We start from the raw sequence: 15547 nt of genomic DNA, 5'->3' as shown, positions 1-15547 counted from the left end.
TGTGTGTCAATTGAATTTAATCAATTGATTTTAATTTCTTTATCAAAACAAAGTGCGGACCTGTATAATGGAACCACCTGTCATCTGTCAGAACAACTTGTCAAAACAAAGCTGAACTTTGGATTTGAATCATCACCAGATCGGTCTCCGATCGTCTTCAAAATGTTTTCGACACTTTTACGGGATCTGCGATCACATGCTATATGTAATATTGAATACTATCAGAATGGGAAAACACGAACAACTTCGTTATTTTACAAATCCTTCAGTCTCCTGCATGAGCATCTCGATCGAGGAATACAACCATCCATTGAAGAAATCATGCCTCGTTTATCAGAATATGATCTTTCCACAGATATCCAAGCTAATGGTTATCGAAGTCTAGTGAAAGTAGTGCACAAATGCTGTCTTCATCTTCTACAGCTTTGTAGGCACATCACAAATAACAAAACATCTATGTTTTTTAGAGGCCATCATTATTCAAAAGAGCTTGAAGCCTATGTGTCAGTTTTAGGACAGTTGCGGGCAGGTCTGCATTATGCCTTGAAACTTATGCCGTTTTGTGACCATGGAAATTTATTTGCTAATGAGGAGTACTTAGATAATGATTTTGCAGAGAGTATCCTAAAGGAAGTAGAATGCTTAAGTCAAGATTGTTTTTATGGAAGAAGTCTTGGTTTTCAGGTATCAGACATATACATACATGTACAATGTATAGGTATACTTGTAAAATGTTTTTTAAATCTTCTTGTAGCTTTATCTAGACATCTTGATGGCTCTTGTCACTTCTTGATGCTTCTTGACACTTCTTTTGCTACTTTCATGTAGTGAGACTGGTATTTTTTTAGTGTTTTTACTTCAGCTTTTCCGGCTAAACCCTTTACTTACATTGTATGGCATATGGGAAACAAAAAGAATCTAAATTCAAATAATTATTGAAGACCATATACATGTACATGTAATAAACAAATTTTTGTGAAGAATATACAGAACTACATGTACATTGTGTATGTATATATCTTCAGTGGTTAAGTCAGGATTTTGAAACCATTATTCACTTTTGCTAGATTAATGAAAATCATATAAAAAGTTAATAGTTTTGTATCTTTTTGGACCAAATGGATTGGCCACTTGACAATTTTATTAGTCAATGAAATGAAAGTGACTAGCTCTAGCTACATACATGTATGTAAATCACTGTATCTTGCTCTTTATGAAAAGTTCTACATAATTTCCTGTCAGACTGAAATCAGGTTCTCAGTGCTTCAGAGGCTATCACTTTGTCCTCTAACATATACATTTCAATGATGACCACAAAAAAACATCATGAAATATGTACATATTTTACATAATTTGTTTATTTTTGTACATTGTACAATATGGTGGTGAAATCATTGTATGTATGGTATGAATATATTGTACAAAAATGTACATGTAAAGTACATTTCATACATGTTAATTTACAGAAAATAAAAAAATAAATCTCTGTATTAATGTACACTATATTGTACCATTAAACTGTTGGAAACTGCATACAGTACAGAAGTCACCAACATACAATGTAGTGGTGTACAAATGTACTCCTCTTAGAGTGACAGTAAATACTCTTTTGTCTTTTAAGATTTTTTTCGGTATTGAAAGGGTAGGGCTCACAACTCTTAATACAAAATTCAAAATACAAAATAACAAAAACTTTCATATAGGCAAAAGTTCTTTAGTATTACTGTAAGAGTGGTACACCACTATGTCGGTGTTCAGTCATGGTATGTCTCTTTCTGTACGGTATACATTTGTACAGTTTCAAATAGTTTAATTGTACGACCTAGTATACATTAATACAGAAAATGTGTTGTCAGCTTGTCAGTATATTTAAAGTTGATGTGATAAATTGTTATGTTTGAAATTGTTACTGAATATATAAGAGGGTGATAAAGGGAGCTACATGTAGATGCACTGAAGAATGGTGAAAAACCGAAAATAACCCTTTACCTCCCACATATACATACATTTAGTCTTTAATGTTTAAAAGTGCATCACTGTAGTATGTGTAAACATGTACATCATGATCCATATATTTTTACTTTTTTTTTCAGTTTTGTGAGTCAATGGTGAAGCCATTGTTAGGTGTTGGGACTGCCATGGCATCTTTCAGTGAAAGCTATAAGAATGAATCGCAGTTATTTCAACTGACTTCATCTGTACTTAATTTTGGCAAATATATGTTAGATCCTGATCTTAGAGCCCAGAAAGTATGTATAATTTTATACTTTACAGTTATATGTAGCACTAAACTAACTAGCCTGTTAAAAAGCTAATAATACATACATGTACATTTAGTTTTTTATATTGCACTGAAGTCAAAATCTGGGACATTTCTTATCAGAATGTTTTCATTCATAATCTTAATTACTGGTACATTGTACATGTATGCATTATAATTAGGTAAGCTGCTTTGGAACTGTTATATGCATGTATGTTCTATGTGCCAAGAAAAAAATAGACTCATCCATAGAAATCTTCCATGTTGGGTAGAACAGAAAATGTAAATGACTTTAAATTTTAGTGAAAACAAATTGAAAAGTCTCAATTACGAGCTGAAATGTCCCAAAGAGTGAAATGGGAATGACTTAATATATCAAAATAGCCTTTGTATCCACACAGAAAAATTAAGAAAGTACACATGTATTAGCCTACAAAGTACATGTACATACATTGTGTACAGTACTTTCTGTCTATGTTGATATTTCTTGCTTCAGTTTTATGGCTTTGTACCTGTACATAGTTCAAGATTTTTTAAAAGTTGTGCTCATTAACTAAAACTGGCATTTGATAACACGTAGCTAATTCAAGATTATATGTATTTATAAATGTACAGTACATCACAAATTGAAAAAGTTGTGTTTCCAAGGAAACCATTGAAATTATACACATTTAATATACTTTTAAAGGATATTTTTGCTGGTAGAAAATTGTTATTCTTATTTTTTGCTAAAGTGACTAATCTGTTTTTTGAAAAATGTGTGTTGACAATTACCAGGTTGTTGATGTTACCAGAACAGCTGACATAAGTTTTTGTAAATCATTCTGGTCCATCACAGAATCTGATGTTATGCAGGTAACTATTATTACTATAGAAAAAAAATATTGGTGCCATATCAATTCTTAAAAATGTAGACCAGTACATGTATTACTGCCTGATGCTATCAATTCAAGATCGAAATTTTCTTTGGAAAAACGATGTACATGTATTATATGTTGTACATAATGCATGTATATGTACATGTGTTTGATTTACTTTGTTTAATCAAGTAAGAATATTAACACTATACATGTATTTGGATTTTTAAAAACATTTACAGTAAAAAAATATGAACAAAAGTGAGTTAAAGTGCTACATATAGTTACATGTATCTATCCATTATACTAAAACACTATAAATGTAACAATTTCTTGGCCCTGTACGGTTCTCCTTTGTACACAGCACTATACCGTTCAATCTTTTTTTTGGGGGGGAGGGAATTGGAAAATTATATCATAGGCATACTAATTAAGCTGTAACAAAATAACAAAAGGAATTGTGTGAACCTTGTCCTTTTTTTTTGCCATCTTTTAACAACTGATTTGTTCAACATGTCATAGTTTTCCTTTCCTCTTTCATCTACCCTGGACTTGACTTTTTATAAGCAACTCAGCGGGTCTTTCTAGAAAAGCAGAGGATGCTTACATTACCAGTGCACCTGGTCCATGCTCCAAGTTTTTAGTGGAGTCTTGAGTTGCTCATTTAATGTCCATCCATCTACATACTTAATTCTTATGCTAGTAATTGATTGGTATAGTGTTTGTCTTTATTAAAGAAATATTTCTTTTGATTTTGGTTGTTTCCCAATTTTTTATTAGAGACTATTGGACTTTAAACAGGCGAGCATATCATGTGCTTAAGCAATACTGTTTATCTATTTTATTCTTTATAGCTCTCCCATCTTGCCTGTCCTCAAATTTATGTAAATGAGGTGATTACTTTGAAGCCAGGACCATTTGAGATGAACTGTCAAAATAGTTTAGAAACTGTGGTGATTACTCCTCCATGTGCTCATACTGGACCTTCTGATATCAAATTACGACTATTGTCAAATCACTGGCGATCTGGGCAGGTATAGAACTTTTTGAACTACAAGTTATCTTTATAAACTGAAACTGCTGCAAAAGAGCTTTTATATTTTATGATCATGCATTATTATCTCAATACTTTTAACATTTTTGATTACTAGATTTCTTTAGATCATGAAAAGTATGTGGTTATTATATGAGTGGTAAAAATAATCATCATCTACTAAAAGTATTCTGCAAGAAATGAAAATTTCAGTGCAAAAGTTTGAGAATGAACTTAAAAATCTCCAAAAGGGAGACACACTTGAACAAAATTGCAGTTAAACTATTTTAATTATTTAGAAAGTATCTAAGACAAAGATGACCAGTAAATCACATCCAATGTCATCGGGACTTGTACTGCACTGTCATGGAGGAGGGTTTGTTGCCCAATCATCAAGGTCACATGAGGTGAGTGCTCTGACGCAGGAGAGATTTGTTATTCATGCAGTCATGGAGATCACTTGAGGTTAGTAATCTGAGATGGATGAGATTTGTTGCTCATGCCGTCATAGAGAACACCTGAAGTATGTAATCTGAGATGGATGAGATTTGTTGCTCATGCTGTCATGGAGATCACCTGAAGTATGTAATCTGAGATAGGAGAGATTTTTTCCTCATGCAGTCATGGAAATTACTTGTGGTGAGTAACCTGAGGTGGGAGAGATTTGTTGCTCATGCAATCCTGGAGATCACTTGAGGTGAGTAATATGAGATGGGAGAGATTTGTTGCTCCTGCAGTCACGGAAATCACTTTAGGTGAGAAATCTGAGGTGGGAGAGATTTGTGGCCAGTAGTTAAGGTCATATACGGTGAGAGGGTTTGCTGTCCAATCATCAAGGTCGTTTAAGGTGAGTTCTCCCACATGGGGTACTGTACTGTTGCTAGGCATCCAAGTTGAATAAGGAAAACTCACTGCAATGGAGAAGAAAATTACTGTAGCAATAAAGTTTACATTGGGTAATTCACTGCCTTTGAAAAAAATTATTGACTGTTGGTCAAGGTAGCATGAGGGAAGTAAACATGACTTATGATTTTAACCACCAAAAAGAGCACACTTTGCCCAATTCTTGCACCAAAAAGTATGGTTTACACAAAATCATAGAGACTACAAATTAGCATCCTCAATATCAACATTAGTTTCAGTACATTATGTTGCCATTCTGTGCAGCCATGAAACATCTACTATGACATTAAAATTCCTTTGTTATCAACTTGTGAAGTTTTGCACAGAAGATATATCTAGAAAAATCTGTCGTTATAATAATACATGAAAATAAAATAAAATTATTCATGATTAAATAGCTGTAGCAAAATACAAATACTGTGATCGTATTAGATTATTTGATATTTAATGAGAGGGAGTTTTTCATGCTGTTCTCATCGAGTTGCAAATTATTAAATAATCTGTTTTTTGCTGTTTTGCTGAAGTGTAAGGTATTAGTTTTCTTTTATTTTCAGTTTTCCTAACCTAAATATGTAAGTTTTGTAAAGGCTGCAAAGATTCCATTTGGTCTATTTTGCAGCAGAGTGCTACATGACATCACATGTTGTGCAGCTATATGTATACGATAATTTTCATTCTCACTCAACTGACATGAAATTGAAAATTATTGTATTGCCAGATCAAAGAGATTTTAAACAAAATAGCGATAAATGAATATTATCTAATTTTTGTAGGTTTATTTGAGGCAGTGGGCTAAGATATTAGATGTACCAATATTGTCTATAGACTATTCACTGGCTCCTGAGTTTCCCTTCCCAAGAGCATTAGAGGAATGTTTTTATGCTTATGCCTGGGCATTACAAAATGCTGAGAAGCTGGGTAAGTACTGAATAAAATTTAAGAAAAACACTAAGAAAACACTTTTTAGATACACCTCCTTCTACATGTACTAGTTACTTTAGCTAAAAATAATCTGCAATCTGTTAATACCATATGGCAGATTATTTTGGTGAGTGTAAAATTTGGCAACTTTAGGGCAAAGAGATATAGGAAAAAAAATTTGTTTCTAATATGGCGGCTAATGAGTGGTACTCTCAGTACTTCAACCTGGTAAAAGTATTTTGTGGATTTATTTGAGTTTTTAGACAGATCATTGAAATACGCTAAATTAACACTCTGCCAAAATAACCTGACATACACTACTGTCAACGCAAATTTTAATTTCTTTAGTCTTCACAGTGGAGATATTAGTAAAGTCACAAAGTCTTCACTCTTTACACTGGAGTCACTATTTCATAACATGTTTGTAGTTTACTACTCCTGTCTTTATACCAAGGTATATTTAATGGTTCTAGCAGTTTAGTAGTATTTCTCAGTTATGGACAGAAAAATATACTGAAAAGTAATGAAATGGAGCAATTTTATCCTAGTTTTTACTTCGGTGGAGTCACAGTGGAAGACATGAGTGAGTCACTGTGAAGAGTGGAGAAAATAAAACTTTGGTTGACGGTAGTTTACGGTACATTAAAAGTTACTTCTGCATCTTGTAATCTTTTATAACTTGAAAAACGAATACTATCATTTGAATATGATAGCATAACTCACTGGTTGTCTTACATAATTTTGACAGGCTGGACTGGAGAGAAAATCTGTTTTGCTGGTGATAGTGCTGGGGGTAATTTGATGGTTGCTACTGCTATTCGGGCAGCTTCTTTCCAAATAAGGGTACCAGATGGAATAATGGCAGCCTATACACCTTTCCTAGTCAGATATACACCTTCACCTTCTAGACTTATGGGATTGATGGATCCATTACTGCCTGTTGGAATATTGACTAGATGTTTGGCAGGTACATATATTTTTTAAAAAATCCTAAATCAAAGGTCCAGATGGTACTGTCAAATCTTTTTACAGCTAATTGACATAGACCAGTTCCAAGTTCAGTACAAATCTAGCTAGGCTAGTGAGTAATTTTAATAGCTCTCTAGGTAGAAATCTGCCCTACATTCTACCAATGTGTCCTACTTATCTACCACAGCACATCTGTGAGACACTGTCTTTTAAATTTGAATAGCTGCCAGTTATGATGGTGGATGGCAAATTTAAATGTTAAGGTCATCATAATTGACAGCTATTTAAAGTTAAAAGACAGTGTCTAAAAGATCACACAGGTATTCTGTAGTAGTTAAGTAGGGCACATTGGTATAATGTAGGGCAGACTTCTAACTAGAGAGCTATTTAACTTGCTGACTAGCCTCATTTTTATTGGAATTGGAACTGGTCGATTTCAACTATCTGTAATGGGTTGTAGTGGTTTGTGCTCCTCTTATTTAAAACTTTGCATGGACCTACATAAGTGTGTTTATATGCTTATTAACATGTTCTAAGAACTATTTATAGAACCGAACAGGTGGTTATTCATGTTAGAAAAAACCAAGAAATTCTATAGCAGGTTTTGATCAAGATATTAAAGCAAAAAAAAAAAATAACCCTAATGCTGTTTTCAGATATTGATCTGAAGAAGGGATATGCTATAATAGAACAGCTTTCTTCATAGATGGTTTAAGCGTAGCTTCAAGTATGAAATGTAAAAGGAAAAACAAAAAAACAAAAAACAACAGCACCTTGGTTACAGTTACACATGCGAACATTACACAGCAAATTTAAATTCAGTATCTTGTATGTGTCAGAGACTTTAGAAATGTATCCGACAATAAAATGCTGAAACAAGTTTTTTTTTTTTTTTATGTTCAGCCTTTTTTAAATGTACAGCCTTTTGCCTCTTAAATAATCTATCAGTAAAATTTTGTTTAACATGCCAGTATTTTTTGTTAGGTTAATACTTTTGTTTCAAGTTCTTGCTTTTGATACAGAGATATTTATGGAAGTAGCAATGTCCACTATAATCATAAGTATTTAATTAGTTGTATGTGTATATTTTAGCATATGCTGGTGTTTCAACAAGTTTTTTACCGAAAGATGATAAGTGGGTTATTGTTGAATACAAGAAATCAACTTATCCTCCACCTCCAGATTCTGTTGACACCAACAAGGGAGATAATTCTAATGAAACAGAACAAAAAAAGGAAGATAATTCCGCAATGGATGCTTTAACATCCAGCTCAGAAACAGGAAGTCACAATGAAGATGAGTCTTTATTCGAAGATATCTCTATAGACAATGGGAAAGACCCAAGTTTTGAAAATCTTACAATAGAAAAAGAGGAAATTAAAAGTGATGAAGACTTTGAGGTTGTATCTGGCAATGGGGATTCAAACTCCTCTTTGTTTACTCTAGAAGATTTTGATCCAGAATCTGAAAAGGAGGATGTTCAGGAAACTACTTTAAAAAACGGGGATTCTGATGGACTCGAAGTTGGAGAAGAGGTTGCCTTAGATGTAGAAAACAATGTAGAAACAATGGTCATTACACCAGAGAATCACATTGTAAACAATCATCAGGAAACAGCTGTAATCGACACAGTTCAGACAGGTGCTAGTGCTACAATAGATAGTGCCCAGTCACTTGTACTCCATCCTGCTTGTGATTCTGGCAATGCTAAAAAACATAAGAAACTCTCGAGGGTCAGTAAAGGCTTATCGAGTCATGTATCTTTGGATTTGCCTCCTCAGATGTGTCAATCAATGACCCATAGTGGTAGTATTCCAAGTGCTCTGACAAAACAAATGTCAATGTCTTGTATATCAGAAAGTAGCAGTAGTAATGATTTAAGCTTTTTTCAAAATGGTATTGGTGCATTAAACTTTGAACCCATAAAAGCTGCAAAGCACCACATAGATCACAGCCCTTTAACAGCATTCAGACACTTGCCAATTGTCAAGAATCCGTATATGTCTCCTTTGCTTGCATCTGATGAGTTATTGAAAGACTTGCCTCCTGTGTACCTCGTTGTAAGTTGTTAATTAAGAATACTCCTTGTTTGACATTTTTTGTTGCATAAATTCTATATGTACTAATCAGAATCTTCTATTACAGTAAAGCTATTTACAATGTACAAGAAGCAGGCAGATGGTAGAATCATAGGAGGAATGAATTAATAACATATATGTACATGTAAAATATCTGGGATACCTTTTTTAGCTCACCTGGCCAAAAGCTATTGCCATCAGTTAGCGTCCATCATCGTTAACAATTTTCCCTAACTCTTCTCCTCTGAAACTACGGGACCAATTAGAATCAAACTTGGTATGAATGTTCCTTAGGGTACTCAGCATAGAACTGGTGTGGGGATTTGTTATCTGTCGACAAACATGGCCACTGTTACTTAAAAATAGAACATTGCAGTCAGACAGAAGTTTTTAACATATATCTCCAAAACAATTAGATTTAGTCGAATTCTGACATATAATGTACATGTAGAGTAAAAGTCTTCAGAATGATGACACCTATCAGTGGTTAAATTTTCCTTTAAATCTATTAAGCTTTGTTTGAATTATTGCCCTTTTCCATGGTTTTTAACTATTTTCAATGTTATTTCTTTCAAAAATTTTCTCCTCTGATGCTACCTGTCCAAATACAACCAAACTTGGTATGAATGTTTCTTAGGTCATTCTTCATAGGACTGATGTGGGGATTTTTTTGCTGTGTAAATGTAATTACTTTAAAAATTTTCCTCTCAGAAACTGCTGGACAGAATTCATTGAAAATTGATATGATTCTTCCATAGATATGAGGGTTAGGAATTTGTATCCAAGAAAAAACATGACTGCTTAAAATTACAAAAATAGAATGTTGTTTATAGAGACAGGTGACCAATTCAGGCTCTTTAGAACCTCTAGTTGTGTCTTTAACAACTATTTTGTTACAGAGGCCAATAAAGACATGAGAATTCTTCGGCTTCTATGATGCATCAAAGTTTATTATGAATAAAAATTTGAATCAGAATTTCAGAATTTGCAGTACAATTTTCAATGAAGAGAATAAAATCCCATGATTAAGAATTAAAATGTTGAAATTATTAGTTCTTTAATAAAGGAAAAAAGTTGAATTTTAACTTAAGACAAAATATATGTAGCAGAAACAAGGGTACAATTGTATGATATTGCAAATTGTATTAATCAGCATTCTAGGATTTTTCAAAATTTTAGGTTTCCACGAGAAAAATCTAGATAAAGATTAACTTTCCCACTGATATATTAAAGTCTACTTTCCAAATATTTAAAGTCCTTCCAAAAATACAAGATTTCTACTGCCCAAGAGAAAATAGAATATAATAACCAACTTTCCCACATCAAAATTTGACTTGCCCAGGGTAACGGGAAAGTGGAATCCTAGAACACTGAATTAAGTGGAAGGGTCAGCCAATGGCTTACAAATCATTTTCTTGTTTTTGTCTTCTTTGCCACTAATAAATTGAATAAATCTAGAAAACAAACAAAAAACTATTTATATTCATCCTGAAGCATTTGTGACATAGTTTTTTTTTACTGCTTATACAGGGAAAAAGTGAAAATTTCTGGCAATTTTTTCATAGTGCATTTCAACTAAATTTTACCTTAAAAAGGCAAATTTTATGGTTATTTCTGGTGGTTATGAGGTATTACTACTTCAATAAGGAAATAAAATCTCCTAGATTTTTTTTAATGTGCCACACCTTATACACATTTGCCTATTTCTTGGACAGAGAAATACTTAAATAACATGTTAATTATGTAATGAGCTACACGTACTACCTTTTACATTACTTGTTACTGTGATGGCTATATTTTGATTTTGTCAACTTTTTCAGGCCTGTCATTTGGATCCTTTGTTAGATGATTCTGTAATGTTTGCCAAGAAGCTGAGAGATCTAAAGAAATCTGTTGATTTACACCTGATAGATGATCTGCCGCATGGGTTCCTGAACTTCTCGCTTGTTAGCAAAGAAGCTAGGCTCGCTTCAGATATATGTGTCAGTAAAATCATGGCTGTTCTTGGGTAGTTTGGTTGGCTTTAATATAGGTGTATTTTGTTAAGCTGTAGTTCATCTTTGTTTTTGTTGATTATTTTTTATCATGCATATTTTATTTGTCTGTGAATTTTAATAGATCACTACGTAATATCCTTGAGATATAGAAGGCACCTGTGGAAGGTTTTAGGTTCAATTTTGGAGAAATTATAGGTTTTCTTTTACTGGAAAAAGTTTGACACCATTGTTTCATCATTTATAAATATTTTTGATACATACAAAATGTATGTGTACATGGAAATGTAGCTTTTTTTACAACCATTGTTGCTTTTTTGTATTATCATAAAGACTTTTCAATGTTTATATTTTAGAAAACATAATTTTTCAATTTCTTTGGACCAATATGAATTAGATATTTCTATTTTATTTGTTTACCATAGTTTTGTTGTTGATCAAAGTCTTTCTTAGATGTATATTGCATTGGTTTTTTTTTTTACATTTTTGTTTGATACAGCCAACTGGTTTGGTTGGGTCCATCATCTTATAAACATGTATTTAATTTATTATCATTCAGTGAGCATTAAAAACAACTATCTATTTTAAATGGTATCTACTCAGTGTTTAAATGTTTACTGACCATTTCCTGTCTACTAGGGTGGAAATGGTTATTAAGTAATTGGTTACTTCGGCTTCAAAAGCTTTCCAGACCTTATGTTTACTGTAATTCATATGTTTCTACTATTTAAATAAATATTACTTGACATGAATTATGTTAACTACAATGAAGGATCACTTATGAGTATCACCGCCCCTTTCATTCTGGGAACTTGAAAAGAAAGAAACATTAACTGGAGTGTAAATATTTTTTTTTTAGTCTACTGGATCAGTCTCCCAATCATAGAGTTGTCTCCTCCTACAAAAGACATACATATTTTTGGTTTGTTTTGTAAAAAAAAAAATAAATGCCCTAGGATCAGTTTATTTGACTTTCAATTTTTTAATAACACAGGATTTTAAATTCATGCGCTATTCATGACGGGGTAAATTTTCTACTTAAGTACAAGACATCTGTGTTAATGAAAGATAACTCTTGTAAATGGTAGATAACTTTATATGTTTGATTTTATTATCAATTTATAAATGATCATAATGTATATGTAAACCTGTTACTTTTGTATACGTAATTTTTAAAACACCTATGCTTTCTGTATAATTTTTTAAAGAAATGTATTTACATTTTAGTCTTTCAGCATTATTGATTGTTTTATATGCATTAGAAATCTCATGTTTCCAAGAGTTCAAATTTTACTCATTTTTAAATTAATTCAACATGTTAAAGAAGACTATTTTACACAAACAATGACTGGACTAATTTTTGTACACAATTAATTCCTTATAATTTATAGTCTAACAATCATGTAGTCCTAGCATACAAGAATTTCTCTTCAGTTCAACAGGAAGTAAAATAAGAGAAGAGAAAAACATTACTATGACAGTATGAATTCATCATTTAAACTTAGTAATACAGATATTTGGTTATTGATTTGTTAAAATAAGGTATTATTTCATTGAAATACATGGTTAATGAACAATTAAAGAGGAGTTAAATCTTTCGAAGTCAACAATTTTCTGTCAACATATATAAAAAAATGTTGGTCACCTTGAAAAATAAAGATTAGTTGAAGGAGAAAGATGTTATGGATTCAGTGTTTGACTTGCATGTTTTATATATTTTTTGACATTCACTTTATTCTTACAAAGATTAGCACTTTAGTAATTAAAAAATCTTTTCAAAAGTGCAAGAACAATTTAAGGTAGGTCATACCTATTACGCAGTGCATTCTTTTCTGTCATCGTCATGAAGAACTAGGGAAATCTTTCTACTAGAAATATTAGGTATGATCTACCTTGAATGATTTATATTGTCAGCTATTCCTTACATGTAAATTATTCTGTTCTTAAGTTATCTCTGTTGAATCCTGTCCAAACAAACTTCTATCAGTCTGAATGATTGGTTCATTGAAAACACTGGTTCAAAATACGTTGATATTGATGTAAGGAGTCTGGTTAAAACAAGTTTTCAATTCATTCAGAGTTTGGTTTACACAGATTTTACTGCATTATGTTTGTTATAATTTGGTATTATAGAATATAGCCTGATGTAGCAGGGAGTCTGTATTTGGCATAACTGAAACTTGAACCCAAATTTGCAATGTTACTTTTAAATGTATGCCAACTTTCAATGCATGGCAAAGTGTAAACCATTTTGCCAAGGTTTGACAAGTGTACTACTAATTTTTGACAAGTACCTGAGTGTACTGCTAAGGTTTGACAAGTAGCTGAGTGTACTACTAAGGTTTGACAAGTAGCTGGGTGTACTACTAAGGTTTGACAAGTGATTGAGTGTACTACTAATTTTTGACAAGTACCTGAGTGTACTGCTAAGGTTTGACAAGTAGCTGAGTGTACTACTAAGTTTTGACAAGTAGCTGAGTGTACTACTAAGGTTTGACAAGTACCCGAGTGTACTACTAAGTTTTTACAAGTACTTGAGTGTACTACTAAGTATTGATAAGTTCCTGAGTGTACTATTAAGGTCTGACAAGTTGCTAAGTGTACTATTCTCTTTAATTTCTGCATATATCTGCATAGATAATTTTTTAAATAGGTAGGCACAAGAAATTTCTAGACATGTCATAATCTTTTATAATACATAATATCATACATAATAATGTAAGAGAATGTTGTACATGTACACTTTTAAATCCAATTTCAAATAATACTATGTTCTAAGATGTAATTCCTGAAATCTTGGTGTACATTTATAATTGTGCTTTTGTACTTATAGACCAAGGTACTTATATAAATTTTTGAAAATTTAATAATAATCAAACTTCAAAAATTTTAAATTAATTATGAATGTTAGTTTTTATTTTTGCAATCATATTCCATATTTATAACAAAAATTTTAAAAATATCGCTTTGATCTTAAAGTTATGTTATGTGTTGTTTTCTTTTTTTACAGGAAATTTCATAATTTCCATTAGAAGTGTAAACTGACATTAGAGTTTGGGTGAGAAATTTTCCTGTATTTTAAATTGAACTATAATGTACCTGTAAAATTTTCTTTTAAAACACCATTTTCTTTGGCTCCTGTATTGTTGAAACATCACTTAGTAGGTTTTCTTAAAAGTTTTATGTGTGCATATGTTGTATAAAAGATGTGCATGAATTTCTGATTTTGTGCTTTTGCTTGATTTTTGGTGCAAATTTCCTTTTTTTCCATTGTAAATTCAAAGTTTAAGTATGTTTCCATATGTGACTCCTCTCATTGCTAATCTTTGGACCTGCCAACAAATATAGTCTTTATTGCAATAAAGCCTTTTGACATGGCACTTTTGATTTTATAATTAGTTATCTCCCTTTATTTCCTGTATATCAGTAGTTTTATTCTGAATCAATCTACTTATATCTCTTACATAATCAAATTTTAAAAACTTCTTTTAAATTTTAAAATAAAATTCTCTTTGTCAAGTCTGACCAGTCCTGTGTGTTATTATAAATAAAAAATATTCAAATAGAAATTAATAATTTAAATTTCTCATTGATACCAAGTAATGTAAAGTTTTTTTTCTGTCTAGAGAAATCTTGACATTCATTTTCACTGTATTTGAAACAAATAAGTCCTTTCTCTGAGGTATTCATGGTCTTGTAAGCCTGTTTGGGGTATTCATCATGTCTTTAAAAAAGATTGCAGACACAGTAAAATTTTCTTCTTTTTATTTCTAAGTTTCCACATTTCTTTCAAGAAAATAACACATGGCATGCAATTACAAATTTTCGATACATTTTTTTAATGCTGGTAAGTTATCAGTATTTGGCCAATCGGGAAACAGAATTGCGACCAGGTGACTTGCATTTCCATAGAAGAGCGTCCTTAAGGTCAAAGGGTAAAAAGCGAAAATATATCGACTGTGTCGGAAAAATCCTTTTTCTTATATTTGCTGAGTTGACCATATGAAATTCACACCCTGCTAGCATGGAGGTGAATCACAGTGTAGATTAACCCATAGAACAAATGATGATTTTTTCAGTCTACATATGCTATATTTACACTTAATGGTAGCCCTTTCCGTATTTAGATTTGTATTTTTGAGAAATCTGTACATTTTTCTTCCACTGAAATTAACAAAATCAAACCAAATGAAGAACGAGAACTCTTAAAAAGTGCCAAGGTCTCACTAACCACTTCCGGGTCAAATGCCCCCCCCCCTCCCCGACCCTCCTATGTAGTACCAAAAACACACTGAACCTAGACCTATGCATAGTAAGTGCATTATTTGTGTGTATTCTGATAAAAAGTAGTCAAAATAATGCTGAGAATGTGCACTTTAAAATCGTATTTGTAATTTACTACTAAAGTGTTTGAATATTATTTACATTTGTGAGTAATTTGCCTCCATGCTGTCAGCAGAAAAGGTAAAAAAAAGGTTGATTTCAGTATTTTTCATTCAAGTAAATTTTGTGAAGAACTTCTATGGACATCG

General features: G+C 32.0%; 1 protein-coding gene across 1 annotated transcript; it reads left to right on the top strand.

Annotated features, from left to right (window-relative positions):
- The first annotated feature begins 39 nt into the window (after positions 1-39).
- LOC148616649 (hormone-sensitive lipase-like) lies at positions 40-14395 on the top strand. The gene is made up of 9 exons (XM_088583833.1): positions 40-684; positions 2094-2249; positions 3038-3115; positions 3972-4151; positions 4450-4557; positions 5827-5971; positions 6723-6941; positions 8036-9003; positions 10842-14395. Exons 1-9 carry the CDS (start codon positions 163-165, stop codon positions 11031-11033), a joined length of 2568 nt encoding a protein of 855 aa, XP_088439959.1. The 5' UTR covers positions 40-162; the 3' UTR covers positions 11034-14395.
- The last annotated feature ends 1152 nt before the right edge of the window (positions 14396-15547 follow it).

The sequence above is a fragment of the Perna viridis genome, chromosome 5 (assembly GCF_037379345.1).
Source record: "Perna viridis isolate PV_CMFRI_1.1 ecotype Kerala chromosome 5, ASM3737934v1, whole genome shotgun sequence".
Taxonomy (NCBI): Eukaryota; Metazoa; Mollusca; class Bivalvia; order Mytilida; family Mytilidae; genus Perna; species Perna viridis.
The sequence above is the reverse complement of the archived record's forward strand: the minus strand, read 5'-3'. Positions and strand labels throughout refer to the sequence as shown.